The sequence below is a fragment of the Protomyctophum bolini genome (genome assembly GCF_963924005.1).
Source record: "Protomyctophum bolini genome assembly, chromosome: 1".
Classification (NCBI taxonomy): Eukaryota; Metazoa; Chordata; class Actinopteri; order Myctophiformes; family Myctophidae; genus Protomyctophum; species Protomyctophum bolini.
In genome coordinates, this window is record NC_137862.1 from 32,114,255 (window position 1) to 32,131,914 (window position 17,660).

General features: G+C 41.8%; 1 protein-coding gene across 2 annotated transcripts in view; it reads left to right on the forward strand.

Annotated features, from left to right (window-relative positions):
• Positions 1-3,199: 3,199 nt before the first annotated feature.
• The window catches only part of adamtsl5 (ADAMTS like 5), a 45,345-nt gene continuing 30,884 nt past the window's right edge, over positions 3,200-17,660 (forward strand). For both annotated transcript variants that reach the window (XM_080768601.1, XM_080768602.1), the window contains exons 1-2: positions 3,200-4,039; positions 15,762-15,840. In XM_080768601.1, coding sequence (XP_080624727.1) covers positions 4,020-4,039; positions 15,762-15,840 — 99 coding nt within the window. In that variant the 5' untranslated portion in view covers positions 3,200-4,019. The remainder of the gene's footprint in view (positions 4,040-15,761; positions 15,841-17,660) is intronic.

A 17,660-nucleotide genomic window follows, 5' to 3' on the forward strand; every position in this document is an offset into this window, starting at 1 on the left:
GAATATTTCCACAGCCTAAGTACTAAAGGATTGTGACTGTGGGACAGACATACAGTCTGACATACAATAGGCTACACGTGTGCACAGTGAATAAACAATGACCTATATGCCCAGAGTTCTTAAATTAACATAGTTGGATTTTAACAGAAAGACAATGCCATAAATCAGTCAAAGTAAGTGACAGACTCAACAGTAGCACACAGCATGCAAGGCAGCGATGCATGCATGCAAACATGTTTGTCCAGCTGAGATTTAGTGTCTCCATCTCTCTGTGGAAGAGGTTGCACATGACCTGTACGGCCACACTGAGGCGCTCCAACACAAACACAGACACAAAACAACACCACGCTGTTTGTCCAGTTGACCCAAATCAACACCGATACCTAGCCTGTTTGTCCAAAACACAGTATCTGCTGGCCACGTGTCTACTTCGCCACAACCTAATGTTAGTAACAAATGTAGGGGAGAGCCGCCAAGGTTGTAACGCTTCACGGTTGTAACATGGACGTTATATCTTGATTGGTCAACGCCACCATGACGCCATCGCGTCAGTATGTGTACAGCAACGTACTCTACGTGGCCAGGAGTTTGAAGTTTGAAGTGTTTACCTTCAAAATGCGTCTAATTTTACACCTGGAGTATATGTGTGGTACAATTTTTGTCTTTGGTGTTGGTGAATAAAAATCCACATGGATGTGTTCATGCTTATGTTCTTCATTAGTTTGCATCGTGTTTAGACGGAATTCACGTTCATTCTGGTCTGTAAGCAACTGCAAAGAAAACTTGCAAAAGCGGGTCATTTGTAACATGTGTTACAAATGGTCCGCTTCCATTCAATGCCATTATATGTAATATTTACATATTTGACATATTGGCCAATATTATATGTTCTGAAATGGTATTGTATCGTGTAGTGTATTCTGAAATTAGTTTAGGGTTGTATAACGTTGTACAACTCAATCAATCAAACGTTTGTTTAATCAATGTATTGCCCCATTGAAAAAAAAGAAATGGCCAAACTGGTACTGGTACACCCGATACTATTTAATATTTCCCTTATGTTTGATACATTTTCTTATCACATCCATGGTATGAAAACAATGCTAAGGAGTTGCTTCAATGAAATGTAATTGCTTTAAGCTGAGAACGATATGTTTAATGGTGTTTTTTAGCGTTGTTACATTTATCATGCATGCCGTTACAATTGATCCGATATGCGCAGCAAATGTAACAGTGAAACAGCGTCCACGTTCGGTTGAATAACTCCCGACCTGTTTTATCAGAAAAATAACTTGAAGTGGTTTATGGTAGCTGACATGTGTAGGTCCGTTGCCTGAAAATATTACATGTGTAGCTAAACGGATCTCTGAGTAAAAGAATGAAACGTGCAAAATGTTACATCCTTGGCGGCTCTCCCCTATTAGTTTACTCACAGCACAGCACCGTCACTCCTGTCAGTTATTTCGTCCTAATAACTTGAAGTGGTTTATGGTAGCTGACATGTGTAGGTCCGTTGCCTGGAAATATTACATGTGTAGCTAAAGGGATCTCTGAGTAAAAAAATGGAACGTGCAAAATATGTTCTAAAATTGTATTGTATTGTGTAGTGTATTCTAAAATTAGTTTAGGGTTGTATAACGTTGTACAACTCAATCAATCAAACGTTTGTTTAATCAATGTATTGCCCCATTGAAAAAAAAGAAATGGCCAAACTGGTACACCCGATGCTATTTAATATTTCCCTTATGTTTGATACATTATCTTATCACATCCATGGTATGAAAACAATGCTAAGGAGTTGCTTCAATGAAATGTAATAGCTTTAAGCTGAAAACGATATGTTTAATGGTGTTTTTTAGCGTTGTTACATTTATCATGCATGCCGTTACAATTATTCCGATATGCGCAGCAAATGTAACACTGAAACAGCGTCCACGTTCGGTTTAATAACTCCCGAGCTGTTGTGTGTATTGCGTGGTTAAAAGGCCGTGTGTTTGTGTTGTAAACAACTCATGTTATGTCTGCGCACACTGTATGTTGCTATGGCTGCTGACGTTAGCATGTGTGCTATCAGGCAAAAGCTGAGATAGATATGCAACTACTACTGGGGAAAATGCCATCCAAAACACAACACCTAATTTCGGAATGTTATTGTGACCTATTGAGCACAATCAGACCATCATGATTTGCTTGCTGGACCTATAATTAATTTATTAGCATTAAATGTCCACTCGCCCATCCAAAAGAAAAGCAAGATGGCTGCGACAGATTGTGAGCGCGACGGACTACGGAGGCCAGGAGGAACAGAGCTGGTGACGTAAGAGGCAGGCAGTGTTGCCAGGTTTGCGAATTGTAAGCGAGTTGCAGTGTATGCAAGTAGCGTGGTTAAATTCCTTGTTTCTCGGCGTGTTGTGGCACCCGTTTATCTGCTGGCTCGATCGTGATTTTCATAAAAGTAATATTTGCAGAGTAAATAAGAAACTTGAACGGCTAAAAAATAGGCTATGTCAGTTCGGGGAGGGTGGCGAATTTATTTTGCATATAGAGATGTGTGGTAAAAGTGTGGTTCGGTCGGAGATAGAGCATGAAGAATGAGCATGGGTACACCTTTTCACTTGTATATATGATATATTTTTACTGTAGGCTACTTTGGCTAAATATAGCCTACTACTGTAGTTAAGCTATTCCTTTGGGGGATATCCAGTGGTGGACTTAAGTCAAAGTATCAATATTGCAATATAGAAATTACAGGAAAGTATACATATACAAGTCCGGAAGTCCAAAATGTTTTGTGATAATAATCAAAATCTACAAATTAACAAAACTTTCCAAGTAGGCCTAAATGTACGCAGTGGAGTAAAAGTAGCCTTCAATATTAGGATCTGAGATGTAGTGGAGTAGAAGTAAATGTAAAACTATTAGAAATGAGAAATACTCAAGTAAAGTATAAAATAACTCAAAATTTCTTAAGTAGTACTTTCCACCACTGCCATTCACACACCACCATTAGAGAGGAAACATTGTGTCACCTCTCTCTCTCTCTCTCTCTCTGGAAAGCACACAAAGTTATGATTTGACGCGGCAAGTGGAGGGCAGTGGGAGAGTGTGTGTGTGGGGTGGGGGGCGTGTTCACTGCGTCTGGAATGCAGTGTGTGGAGAAGAAGTCACATCAGGTGTATACTAGTAGGCTGATTGTAGCGCTGCGTGCAGACGAGAGAGATCGAACACTATCTGACTGACAGTACATGAGTGTGTCGTCCACTATTCTGTTTGTTTGGGATTATTATGTCTGGATGGAACGAAATAAGTGCTGATGACTGACATTTATTCGCTGGATGGTTCCTTTTACGCGCATTATTGAAGCGGTTTCGAGTGAGAAAGAGATAGAATAAACTAAACAGATTGTAAGCGTGTACCTTTGCTTATAAAAAAAAGCAACTTCCTTGAATTCCAGCAAAGTGAAACTGGACTTCATACGGGACTGCTGTAATGTGCCAGAAGAATGTCTGTTCTGCTTCGTAACGACGTAATAGTGTGCGTTGTAGGCTACCTGCTGCGCTTTTTATGACCAACACAGAATATAGCCTGCGCTTTTAGTAAATCGGCAAATTGCATCACATCATAATCCCTTTAATACACCTGGAGTCCTGGACGTGTCTACCAGGAGGAGACGTTTTACTGTAATGGATGTTCCCAAAAGAGCGCATTTGATGCGCATTGGGAAAGAAAGCTTGGATTAGCCGAGAGGCTATACATTGCATTTTTGGATGGACGCCGTTTTATTGTTGATTCAAAGTTTCTATTAAAACTCACACGGGGTGCCGGGGAAATAAGTGTCTGAAATGGTGAAATACCTGGATGTTGTTGGGCTGGGAATGGACACTTCACCTCGGGACATTATTATTGTGCGCCACGGGAATGCGTTTCAAATGCGAGCTGAAACCTTTCAGATCACGATGCCAAATTTCACCTGACTGCGAAAGAGAGATATCCACCGCATCGCTTTTCACCGTCCTACTATGTCATCACTGCTTTTTAGGTAAGATGCTATGTTTAAAAACAAGCTTCTATTCGGTGTTTCAGCTTCTAGACAATAGGCTATAGTCCTCCAGACCAGGGGTCTGCAACCTTTTTCACATGAAGTGCCCCGTTTTCATTTTCGTGATAGTCAGTGCCATATATAATTATGGACATCAAAATGAAATATTTCCAACTGATTTTGAGTGTCCATATACAGTAGTATACACATAACAAGCTTAGGAATATTTTCTTTCACATCAGGATGTAATGGTTATTAAACTCAGAGCAGTAGCCCACCTACAGTATGTCCCAGAATTTCTCCCCAGTCATGAGTTAGAAGTTTGAATGAATGTACAATTATGTGCAGGATGTAATTTGTACATGTGAGTGTCAGTGGACTTATTTGAACTGACTAAACCTTTTTTTGGAATATTTAATTTGAAAAGAAAAATAATTCTCTGTCTCACTCTTATGCCAGTGTGCCAGTGATAACCCTCCCCTGTGCCAATGTTGACACCCGTGCCTAAGGTTGCCTACCCCTGCTCCAGACCATTGGTTCTCAAAGTGGGGTCCGGGGATTGCGTGGGCCTTAGGTGTCCTTGAGGGAGTTCCAGGGGGTCCCCAGCTAAACGGATAGTTGTCTCCACCAGGCCGAAGGCATGGGGAGAGAGTATGTTTTGCACTCCATCCGTGTGTCCGTCCATGTGTGTACAGCTAATCTCCGGCACCGTTACCCCGGTCGATGACCAATTTTGCACACACTCCCTGGATGCCAACGATGAACCTCTGCACCAAATTTCCAGAACGGCCTGTTATAGGCAGTGCCACCAGGAGGCAGACTTTTGAAAAACAAATGTTTTGATATTTCATAGATTCTAAAACCTGCAAATTGTTACACACTATCTCTAGTCATGTGTTCGAGCCGGGTCCGTCCGATATTTCATATTCCATCCTAATTGGCTAACATTGGCTTTCAAAGTTTGCAGGATTGGCCCGTTTTGAACAAAATGCGTAAATGAAAGGCGTAATGAAACGGAAATGATGGACATTTTATTTTGAAGTTTCAGACGGTTTCAAGTTGAAACACCGCTATGAAGTTTCTGAACCAATCAGAGCATCGCATCCCTTCAGGCGATGGGACGGTAGCTAGGGACGGTAGCTATGATATGCAGCATGGTGTGTGTTTGTTTACAAGTCAGATAGACGGCCATGCTGTATTACCAGTTTACTGTTATGTGGCTTATTTCTACCCTATAATTTTTTCAGATACACATTTTAGCGTGATGATTAAGTTGAAACCGAGTAATACACTGTCTGGATGTTAAATAATAAAAACATCAGTAGCAGCTGTGCTGGACGGATGCAGGGATACGGGGAATTAAACGGGTGAGCTTCATTTTTATTGGCTTTTATCGATGTGGCCATGTGGGCCTCGAGACGAGAATTTGCCAATTGTTTTGGCATCCATTGTTAGGTAGCCCATATGATGACCACTGATATGGTATACCTTTAAGTGAAATCTTTCACAGACTTTCCTACTGAGGAATATATCACACCTTTTTCACATTGGCCTGTTATAGCGCCACCAACAGGTGGATTTTTGCAAAACACATTTTTGGAAAGAAAATCATCCCATTGCCATCCAAGGCATAAGAAGAAATTATCTTTTCACATTGGCCTATTATAGCACCACCAGGAGGCCACAACCTAACCTGCCCTGGTGGAGACACACACACACACACACACACACACACACACACACCCTGATCACCACTGGGATTGTCTGGGAATGTAGGAGTTGAGTCATTACATTTAGTTTGAATCAGTTCAACAGATAAATATTGTGAAAATAGCTGATCTGCCAGCTAGATCGGCTATTTGACAATTTGGCCAATCTTTGACAAGTTTTTATTATAGTACACCCCTGTGGGGTCCGGACCCACAGGTTGAGAACCACTGATGTAGCCTAGTCTACAATGAAGTTATCAGACAGACATGAGGGAAGTGCATTGCGTGACAACTGAATCAAGTATAGTACCTTAAACCTGTTCCATGCATGGGATGGGAGTATATAAATATTTGAATTCATCAATGTCACTTGCACTTTACTAGGTGTGTTCTTTTTCAGCCTGCAGTACACCAAGTATCTTCACCAAATATAGAAGATCTACAAGCTCACTGTCATGTTGTGACGCATTGTGAGCTTGTAGATTGGCTATTTTTGGTGAATGTTCCCCACATAATAGAGATGAATGGTGTTTAAGTGGTTAAACGCCAAGTATACAGCACTCATTTTCAATATGTACTATAAATGGAAATGGATATTCTCTCCAGTTTTCCTCATGGCACATATACTGAATCTTTTTTTTAATCATTTCTGCTTTTATTTATCTTTTCACCACCAAGGTGAAGTAAAAATGGAATTCTAAACACAGCCAGGCAGCTGTTTGTTATTTCCTGTCTATTCTTTCTGGATGATGGCAGTATTCTGCAGATGGAATCTGGTGTAATGATGTGGTCAGTGGGTGAAGCCATGACATTGTGAGGAGGAGGGTACAGGACAGTCTATGACATCCCCTCCCCTCCACTCCTCCCGCTGCACTACCTTTATCTCCCAAATGTCATGGGCTATAAATACTCTGCTCATATTTGATCTTAATCCCATCCCGCCTGCCCGCAACGACAACTCCCTCCCTGGAAAATATAAGTGACTGGACAGTGTCAGAATCTTTTGACTGTTCCAACTGCAGCCTCATTGTCTTCTTATTTGTCTCGTCGCACAATGCAATATGTTGTGTTATATCCAGAGACAGTGGAAAGCATTTTCACGTTGTTTCCCCAAGGAGAGCATCAATTCTTTAATATTTGCTGTGATGTGTCAGACAATGTTAATTTTGACAGCGAATTCAGATTGAGGCTTAGTCTTTTGAATAGCACACAGTTGAGAGAGAGAGAGAGAGAGAGAGAGAGAGAGAGAGAGAGAGAAGCACAATAAAGAATAGAAAAATGGAATGGATTTTCAAACAAAAACAACAAATTCTATTAATGTTTGATTTCCATCTGTTTATTATCATTACTTACTGATAAAATCAGACATATGTGGTTTCTGTACACATTGTTAACAGGACACAAAAATGTATGCTTTAATAGCTCACGTCTTATCACAACAGTAGCTGCCCTGGAGCAGTGCTGCTTCTCTCAACCTCTTCTGGAGCAGAGCCCAACCTGTCTACCTGAAAGTGTTTGTGGCCCTAGGGTTGTCACGATTACACATTGATGATTATTATCACACAAATAATTGCGATTAACGATTTAATTGTGTTTTTTGGCATTGGAGATAAATAAATAAAAAGCATTTTTAAGATTAATAGCATCATGTATAGGTTTATTGGAGAGAGAGAGAGAGAGAGAGAGAGAGAGAGAGAGAGACTGGGGGGAACATTTCTCAACGATGATAACCTTTGGAGGAATGTTTGAGAACAGATTTAATCTACTTATACCATGGAACACTGAGCATAATATAGCTTAAAAACCAGCACTGTAATTTGATGTTACGTGCAATGATGTCACGCTCTCTCTCCCCGCAGGGTTAGCACTTCAGTCCGTTTCCAAAAGTCAATCAATACAAAATGACACGATTCCAATTGGGCCGATTATAACTTGAGTTGCCTTTTGCTTATAGATTATTTATCCCTGTCTGTCAGTGGAAATGAAATAACGGAGCTCAGCCAGTTGTCATTGAAGAAGACTGCACTGTGGCAAAGGTTCTGTTCATCCAGATACGAATGTGCTGCCTATGCAGTACTTGCTGCACGTTCCCTATGATCTGCACGCCCTGTTTTGGTTCATTATTTAATGAACTGAGTGGTGCAACTCCGTGTGGGGGTCCCTGGGGGGTCCCCGGAATTTCCAGACCCACAGGAACGCACCCAGGGTGCCAGCCCGGTTCCAGCGAGCCGCCCAGTGTCCGAAACAGTCAAGAAATGACAGAGTTACCATGTGGGGGTCCCCGGGGGGTCCCCGGAACATCCAGACCCCCTGGAGTGCTTACATAAAGTCTGTTGTGTGCTTCTTGCAGTCACACTTCTGCTCCTGGTGTGTGTGTGTGTGTGTGTGTGTGTGTGTGTGTGTGTGTGTGTGTGTGTGTGTGTGTGTGCACCTAAAATGGTTCTGTAGTTGGGTCGGGTGCACGGACGTCGGACCGGTCCAGTGTTTTGACTATGGCCCTGTGTCCGCTGGCTGCATGCAGCTGTGCTGTGCATCCATCCCATGTTGTGGGTTCATGACTCTATATGACCTGACAGAGGTTCTGCCTCAGTCCAAGTGGTTGTGAAAAGATAAGCTCATAATCCCTGAGGTATGACAGTTTTTTCTCCCTGAGTTTGTTCTGACTATAACCTGAAAGAGGCTAGTGAACCCATAAGGCAAAAAAAAGACAGCATGTTGTGGAAAACGTACTCTCATTTTTTATTTAACTAAAAGTATCAATACTGCAATGTAAATATACTCTGATACAAGTAAAAGTCCAAAGGTAGAAGGTACTTATTATGCAGAAAGTCCTGTCAAGTTAGCAGATGTATATAGCAGATCTACAAGCTCACTACACGCTCTAGGGTAAGTATTTTAAAGGGATCGTGACATCTTATTTTCTTTAGGTTATCTGACCTCAATTGCACCCAAAAAACCTGAACTTTTAACATTCAGTAGATTTTCTGTGGTCTGGGGTTTACTGGCTAAAGTGCTCTGATTTGCCTGTGGACTGTGAGGTAAGACTCCTCAAATCTCATAAGAATTTGCCAGCAGATGTTGATGGACAAATAAAATAAAAATAAATGTTCAAATGAATGTCATGAAACCTTTAAAATGGCTGAAATGTATATAGGGCTGAAATCTACAAAGTTTTCAAATAATTGTAGTAATTGTAAGTAAAAAGTACTGAAATGGGAAATACTCTCAGTAAAGTACCTGTACTTGTACTTTACTGTACAAGTACAGTATTTTACAACACTGAAAACCAGGCAGTGTCAACATCATTAATGCAGCCTACTGTTTTTAATTTAGTCAGCAACTAAAGTTGTCTTTGGTTGTGGTTGTGGTTGTGGATACAGACTTACAGACTATACAACATTCTATTTTACATTTGTGCAATAAACTTGTTTTCACAGTGTAGTTTGTGGTTCACACAAACTTCAGAGATACAAATGCTCAGTAGAAGGCTAGAAGCGCATTATAACATTCATTAACCACTTTACTTTAAAGGGCAATACCACTCATTTTCAACATTGAACTATGTCATGAATATACCTTAGAGTTGTTGTTGTGGAAATAATAAAACGTCCCCCCCTTATGTTTAGTCTACAACTGGAGGTCTAGAACATGGGTCATGTGATCAGTAGCCTGGGGTCCACCTATGCTTTCTATAGCATAGGCAGCTTCCGGCAGGATCCGCCGGGACAATCTAGACGCAGCTGCGCGACATGAGACTAAAAGCCTCTACAAAGTCTGTTTTGTTCCTTGCGTGGGGGAGTCAAACGGACACAAAAATATATATATTTATAGTATAGAGGGTATGCGCATGCATAAAGAGAGTGGCAAAGTGAGTTTAACGCATCAGATAGGACTTTTCTGTTTGCATGTATGGGCTGTGAAAGCCACTCGGTCAGTAGGCTTTCCCGCATAACTTCCGGGTATGATGATGATGTCATGCAAATACCCTCTAATAGAATTTAAGCTGATAAATGGGTATACTTTCCTATTTGGCTGAAACTGGTAACCGGAAATGCATTTTCTGTTTACTGAGGAGCTGGAGAGACGGGGAGACATCTGTTACAAACACTAGCTATGATGATTACTATCAGAATATTTGGCTTTAACCTTTTTAACAAAAAACTACTTTTGTTTAACCAAAGAATATCACATACTGTACCCTACCTTTAAACCCTACTGTATATAGAGTACTATTTTGACACTAAACCCAGAGCTCTATGCTAGGGCAACTCCTTTTTCCCCCTTTCTACTCTCTACTCTCTAAATCTACAACATCACAATACTGCTATTTTCTCTAAATGTTCGCCACACAATAGGGACGCTAGCTAGGCTTCATGTGGTTAATCATTGTGTCAATACATTCAGTGACATACTTCATATATCAATCTGGCCCCGTGGCTACTTTCCACTAATTGGTGGGTGGGTCACAGGCAGGCACAGCTAAATCTCTTCGGGTCAAAGGTGCTTTTCCTCACTTGGTGGGTGACGAGACAATTGGAAAAAGGTGCCCGTGGTCATGTGATCACGCTCATGCACCCTGGACGCCCAGAATCCATCCACAGTCAGCAGTGTTCATTTTGACAGCAGATTTAGATTTAGTTTACTCTTTTGAATGAAATTGCATTCATAGTTGTTTTAGTCGTATTTTAGTCATCTGAAATGTTTTGGTTTTAGTCTAATTTTAGTCAACTAAATATCATAAAATTCTGTCGACTACAGTTGATTTAGTCAACAAAAAATGTTGGCGTCGTAATGGCAGATTCTACTGGATCTCTTCTCTACTACTCCCTCCTTAACATTTTAGTCTAGTTTATATTTTTCCACGAAATTGTTTATATTTAGTCATAGTTTCAGTCATCAAAGCTCAGTTTGGCTTCTATTGAGCTTTGGTTTAGTTTTGTCAGTCGACCAACATTTTCTGTTATAGTTTTAGACGAGGACATTAACACTGCACTGGACACGCCCTCCCAGCGTCCGCGGTCGGTCAATTGGCTTGGTTTCTGCTCTGTTTTTGTTTTATTTTATTTTAGATATTATTTGGGGCTTTTTTGCCTTTAGTGATAGGTGTACAGTAGGTTGACAGGAAACGTGGGGATATGAGAGATGGGGGGGAGCAAAGGTTGTCGGGATCGGGACTCGAAAACACGATTACCTAGCCTGGCTAATAAGCCAGACTCAAATCACACTATCGTGTCCGCCGGCAGGCAATTTCTTTTTGCCAACGGCTGATTCGGTCTGGCTTATTAGCCAGGCTAACGATTACCAGCCTATAGGTGCCCGGACCGCTAGGCCGGCCCGGGCCGGTTTCTGCTCTGTTAACATCATGACTCACAGCTCACAAGAGGTCAAGGGACACATTCTCACCTGCAATATGTTCCGAGCGGCACGTCATTATGGCCGTAATCTTAATTGTTAAGATAACAGTGTGAGGCTGTTGTTTATTTGTATAGGGTGGAAGAAAGACCTGTGTGTGTGTGTGTGTGTGTGTGTGTGTGTGTGTGTGTGTGTGTGTGTGGTGTGTGTGTGGTGTGTGTGTGTGTGTGTGTGTGTGTGTGTGTGTGTGTGTGTGTGCGTGTGTGTGTGTGTGTGTGTGTGTGTGTGTGTGTGTGTGTGTGTGTGTGTGTGTGTTTGCTTTACGTTTAAGTCAAGGTATGCAAGTTCAACCATAGCAAGAATCACGCATCAAGAAGGGTTTATTTGAGGTACTTGCAGGTACCAGCAGGGAAATGTTGGTGTGACATATTCCGCAACATAGTGCTGCTAACAACAGCAATACAATAACATGTAATATAGATAATAGTGAATAGATTGTAACGAACTAAAATAATAGAAAATGTATGATATGATGAAATAAGATGCAAACTAGATAAAGTGCCCCTCGGGGCACAGGACTCCACCAGGTCAGGTCAGGTTGTGGCCTCCTGGTGGCGCTATAATAGGCCAATGTGAAAAGGGTGCCATTTCTTCTTACGCCTTGGAAGGCAATTGGATGATTTGAGGCATTTTGTTCCAAAAATGTGTTTTGCAAAAATCCACCTGTTGGTGGCGCTATAACAGGCCAATGTGAAAAATGTGGGATATATTCCTCAGCCTAGTAGGAAAGTCTGTGAAAGATTTAACGTAACTTGCACGCTGCGTTCATGATTTGAGGCTTTTTGTTCAAAATGGGCCAATCCTGCAAACTGGAAGAATCTGGAGGAGTAATATAATTTTTCTTTTCAATAGTCGGCCTCCTGGTGGCACTATAACAGGCCATTCTGGAAAATTTGGAGGAAGAGGTTCATCATTGGCATCCAGGGAGTGTGCGTTAAGAATTTGGCATGAACCGGGTTAGCGGTGCCGGAAATTCATACAGTACAGTACAGTACAGTACACTGTACAGTACAGTACAGTACAGTACAGTACAGTACAGTACAGTGTAGGGTACAGTAGAGGGACCCCCACACGGTAACTCTGTTATTTCTCAACCGTTTCGGAAGCGGGGCGGGTCTGTAACTCCTCCCCCCCCCCCAAACCCCCGGGACCCCCACACGGAGTTGCACCACTTACTTCACACGGGTGTGATTTTTTTGTTCTACTGGATCCTACTTCTCCACTAGTCCCTCCATTTATTTTTTATTTGTTGAAGAAATATCTTTTGTCTTGGTTTTACTCATCACTCATAGCTTAATTTTCATCAGTAGGTGCAATCCAAATGTAGTCGACGAACGTTTTTCGTCATAGTCTTAGAGGACGAAATGAAATGTGTCCACCGCATAAACACAACGTCCCAGGTTCGATTCGGACTGTAGACCTGTGTTGCATCACCTTCTCTCTCTCTCCCCATTTGTTTAACCTAGAGCGGTGCCTGTTGAGCACTGGCCTATTTGAAACAATGCGTGCCCCAGACAGTTAATATTATGTTTGTGTCCATTTGATGCCCATATATGGAGGTCTTTGTCAGGTATGGCCAATTATGGAGTCTATGCAGACGTCAGAACATCATTGTGATGTCAGAACAGGCTAGCTCAATTATGAAGATGTCCAGACTAGATCCTGCACAGTGGGCAGGGGCCCTGCGCAGAGCCCGGGCAGAGGCTTTTGTGCTGGTTCTGGACAACCGGCGATCCGACGGACTTGACACCGGGCACTGCACTCCCTGTGGTGGTGCGGAACACGTGGGGCGAACGGTTCTCGAGTTTTATGTGGATTACAGACGTATGTACACACGTACGTAAGCATGTCTTTGAAAAACAGAAAAAGAATACAGCCGCTTAGGAGATAATAGAAGGGAAAACATCAAATTCTGAACGCTATCAGATTTTGAGTGCTGTGATATTTAAGTGGAAGAGTTGGATCAAAGGATTTGTATGTTTGTTTTCCCCCCCTCATCATGTCATCAGAAGGACTAATGTCAGTGAAAATAAACAACCATCTTGAATTGATTAACGCCATTTCCTTTGGTCTGCCCCAGAGCTATTCACTAATGTGCTGCTATAGCCTTAATGAGAGGAGGGGGAGGTGGGGTGACCCCTCCTCACCTTCATCAGGGCCCCATGGTTAGCAGGCCAACAAGCCAATGACTTATGTCTCTTTCATGTCTTGTCCACCATTATCCTCTTAGAGGAGACTTTTGGATTAACAATTTTCTTACCTTAATCTGATGTTATTATATCCAATAACGAGTGGTACAGGTGAAGACCAACAGAGCACACTGCAGCTCCGACCGTGCACCTTCGCTCATACGCTAAATCACTTATTTTGATCGCTCGAAAAAATGTATTCTCTCTTTCATAATGACCTAATTCAATGCACAGTGTGAGGCTGTGAGCTACAGTGTGAGGCTGTGAGCTACAGTGTGAGGCTGTGAGCTACAGTGTGAGGCTGTGAGCTACAGTGTGAGGCTGTGAGCTACAGTGTGAGGCTGTGAGCTACAGTGTGAGGCTGTGAGCTACAGTGTGAGGCTGTGAGCTACAGTGCCGTCTGGATTTACTTTTTAATTTTTACCACTGGTTGTTGGATATAATATCAGATTACGGTAAGAAAAGTGCTGGTCTGGAATTCTCCTTTAAGAATGCTTTGTGTACCAAAATAACAAGTAACAAGTTGTTCTATCCATAATCAGAACATGAATAATTTCATTATAAAAAAGCAGTGGTGTAAACTAACTTAAGTACATGCGAACTACTGTACTTCAGTACAATTTACATTTTAGACACATGGTAACATTCTGCATAATGCATACTTTTACTTGTGGTACTTTAAGTATATTTTGATGCCAACTTTTGTACTTTAACTCTTGTAAATGTTGATTATCGGACTAATGGAGTGTTTTTACATTACATAAGTTTGAGTACTTTTTCCACCACTGTAAAAATGCCATATTATCCTGTTTCCTCTTCAGTAGAACACCTACTACTCTTGTGTTGCTTGTACTTGTAAGTTGTTGGAGGAACAGTAAGATGGAGAAACTGAAAAGAAAGAGACCAACTCTCAAATCGGATATTTTCGGAGCGTGACACCTGCACACAACCAAACATAAACTTGTCTTTTAGTTGTATGGAGTCCTTCTCCACTAGTCCCTCCCTAACATTTCAGTCTAGTTTTTAATTTGATGACAAAATTGCCAGTAGCCTATTTAGTCATAGTTTTAGTCATCGTATCTTGGTTTTTATTTTGTTTTTGTTCTTGTGCGTCTGTGAAAGAAAGGTAGTCATAGTTTCATCATAGTTTTAGTTGACTAAATCAACACTGTCTCAGACAAAACGTGTACATTCTCCACTGCTGTTTCAAACAACGAGACCCTCTTTAATGGAGTGTCAAATACCAGTTGATATGAATCCCCTCCCCAACGCAATGGCCGTGGGGGGCTCTGAAGGGTAGGGCTGCTCAGCCAAGTGTGGGGGAGATGTGTATCGTTTAATTGGACAGGGCAACTACTGACCTGGTCCTGAGCCAAAAAAACTAAATACAAAAAAACAAGCTTCAAGAGTTTCTGGGACCAGTTTCTGTGTACAGCCTTAAGGAAGAGATGAGTGAGATATAGAGAGAGGGATGGCACAAACTAGAGGGCTAGATGACAGAGAAGGAGGGGCAGATGGAGGAGAGTGGAAAGGAAGTACATTAAATGAAAAGATAAGAAAGAAGCTAGGGGAGGTTTGTTTTACATTATATAACTTTTATCTTCAGAGAGACAGAGAGAGAGAGAGAGTCAGAGAGAGAGAGAGAGAGAGAGAGAGAGAAAGAAAGAGAGAGAGATGACGCAAAATGATGTTGTCTGATAACAGAATGGACCACTTTATGTTTACTTGATTTATTCAGACTTTTATACTCTTATAAACTTATAAATAGAGCAGATGGCAGTGCCAGGAAGCGAATTACTAAAAAGGGGCTTTCCAAGAAGTCCATTTCTGAGAAAAAGGCACTTTTAATGAGTCAAAGAGAAAACAAGGACAGAACGTGCAGGGGATTCTGTGTTGTGTCCAGTCTCAACAGATTCCTTCAAAGGTGATTGGTGAATGACGACAGGGCCGACGATGACAGCTAGCTGAGCAAACAGCACAGACTTCAAAAGGACAGACATTTTATGGGCTCTGCGCTTCACAAGCCCAAATATCTGGCGTCTTCTCATTCTCATCTGGCGCTTTTAAATGGTATTAAGGGTGTACTTTAGAGATTTGGTTTTGCGGTGGGTTAGGGCAGTGGTTCTCGACCAGTGGTCCTCATGGCAGCTTATTTGTGTCTAACAGTACAATTATCTGTACATTATCTATACACCATAGAATGCTATGTCTGCATAATATGCTATCTAAATTACAGTACGTAATTGTAGCCTTTGCATACGCCTGCAAGGTCGTTGAGGCTAGGGCAAGTGATGCGGTGTAAGTTGGAGTCTGAAGAGATGAGTTTTCACACTACAGCGGAAGATTGGGAGTGATGGATGGATGTAGCTGACCAACAGTGTCTGTTTGTTTTTCTCTCCGTGTCTCCAGGAGGCTGACGCTGTGGCAGGCGCTGCTGCTGACCTCTGTGTCGTTGCTGGTCCCCCACGTCTGCCTGTCCTCCCCGCAGAGCGTAAGTCTGTCAGAACCATAGACTGTAAAAAATATGGACAAAGCGTCCCGCGGGTCTAACGTGAACGTAAAATGAAGCCTGTCAGTCCTTGCAATGGAAGTCGCCATCTTTCTAGATCCGTTTTGGCCCAGTTCAGGCCAGCTGGCCCATTGGCTGGCCCAGACAACGAGGCGGGACTTCCCCCTTCTTCTTCGTTGGTTTTTATTTTGACTCGAGTGGGTGGGGGATCCCGTTCATAGACTGTAACGGTAGCCACGCCCCTCAGAACATGCGCGACTTTATGGTCATTTTTCGAATAAATGGGACCATAATTTTCCAAAAAGAATATTATGACATTAGAAATGAGACTTTAAACTAGTGACTGGAAGCAAAAAGTATTCATGACCATGTTTATTAAGGTAATACAGTCTAGGTGAAGTTGGGCCCAAATACATGGACTTCTATGGGGCTATGGGTTTTTTTGAGCCCAATGAGAGCGCCACAACAGGCCATTATATGAACTTTCATTTCCTTAGTGGCTTCACAAAATATCCGTCTGACTGCCCCCCTGGTCAGAACATACATCATACAGCAGTCACTGCACTGTATGGAGCTCATCTACACATCATTAACACAGGAGTCACTGCACTGTCTGGAGCTCATCTACTGTACACACAGCATTAGCACCAGTTACTGCACTGTCTGGAGCTCATCTACACACATCATTAGCAGGCAGACAGACAGACAGACAGACAGACAGACAGACAGACAGACAGACAGACTATTCACATAGCTGATCTGTGAGCTTGTAGAGCTGCTATTTAAAGGTGGGAAAGACATTGTAAAATAATTCATACGGCCATGATATTATTTTAGTATAGTTTAGTATAGTATAGTTTTTTTTAACCAAATTCAAGTAGATTTGTGGGGATAAACCATGATGTACTTGGGTGGTAAAACAAAAACAAACAAACAAATCAAAACTATCGTTGGATTTGGGTGTGAAAAATGCCTTTGATTCATTGAATGAAAACATAAACAAAGCTAGCAAAGGTTTTTCTACAGCAGGCACCTTATAAAATGGCAGATGGGAACGTTAAAGAGTGAATATCGCTCTGCAACCTAAAAGCCATTCCTCATCCTTGCCTCTTCCTCCCCTCACTTTTTTCCCCTTTTATTTTCCCTTACTTTTGACAGGGAGCCTGATTAAGCTAATCTGTACAGAGGAAATCCCTGTGCTTGGGTTTCAAAGAGCAAAATCCTGCTAATTTAGATAATATACAATCAAAGGCCCTTTGAGCAGAACGTCAGATGTAAAAGAGTCTGCCTGCTGCAGCGCAGATCTGGAAACATTAGATTGTTTTTGTTGGAGAGCAGTGGTTCTCAACCAGTGGTCCGGGGTCCACCATTGGTCATTGAGGGTGTTCCAGGTAGTCTCCAGCTAAATGATGGAGAGTTGGTAACCAAATGGACCCATCTGGTTACATTATTGTTAAACATTATGTTATTGTTAATTTTTTTGTTAAACCGTCTGCACACTGGATTTACAATAAGTCTACAATGTAGAAGAATTGTTAGTTTGATCAACGTTTGCCCTTTATCTCTCCTATGGTACCAACATCAATACAGCATGTTATCTCTCCTATGGTACCAACATCAATACAGCATGTTATCTCTCCTATGGTACCAACATCAATGCAGCATGTTATCTCTCCTATGGTACCACATCAATACAGCATGTTATCTCTCCTATGGTACCACATCAATACAGCATGTTATCTCTCCTATGGTACCAACATCAATGCAGCATGTTATCTCTCCTATGGTACCACATCAATACA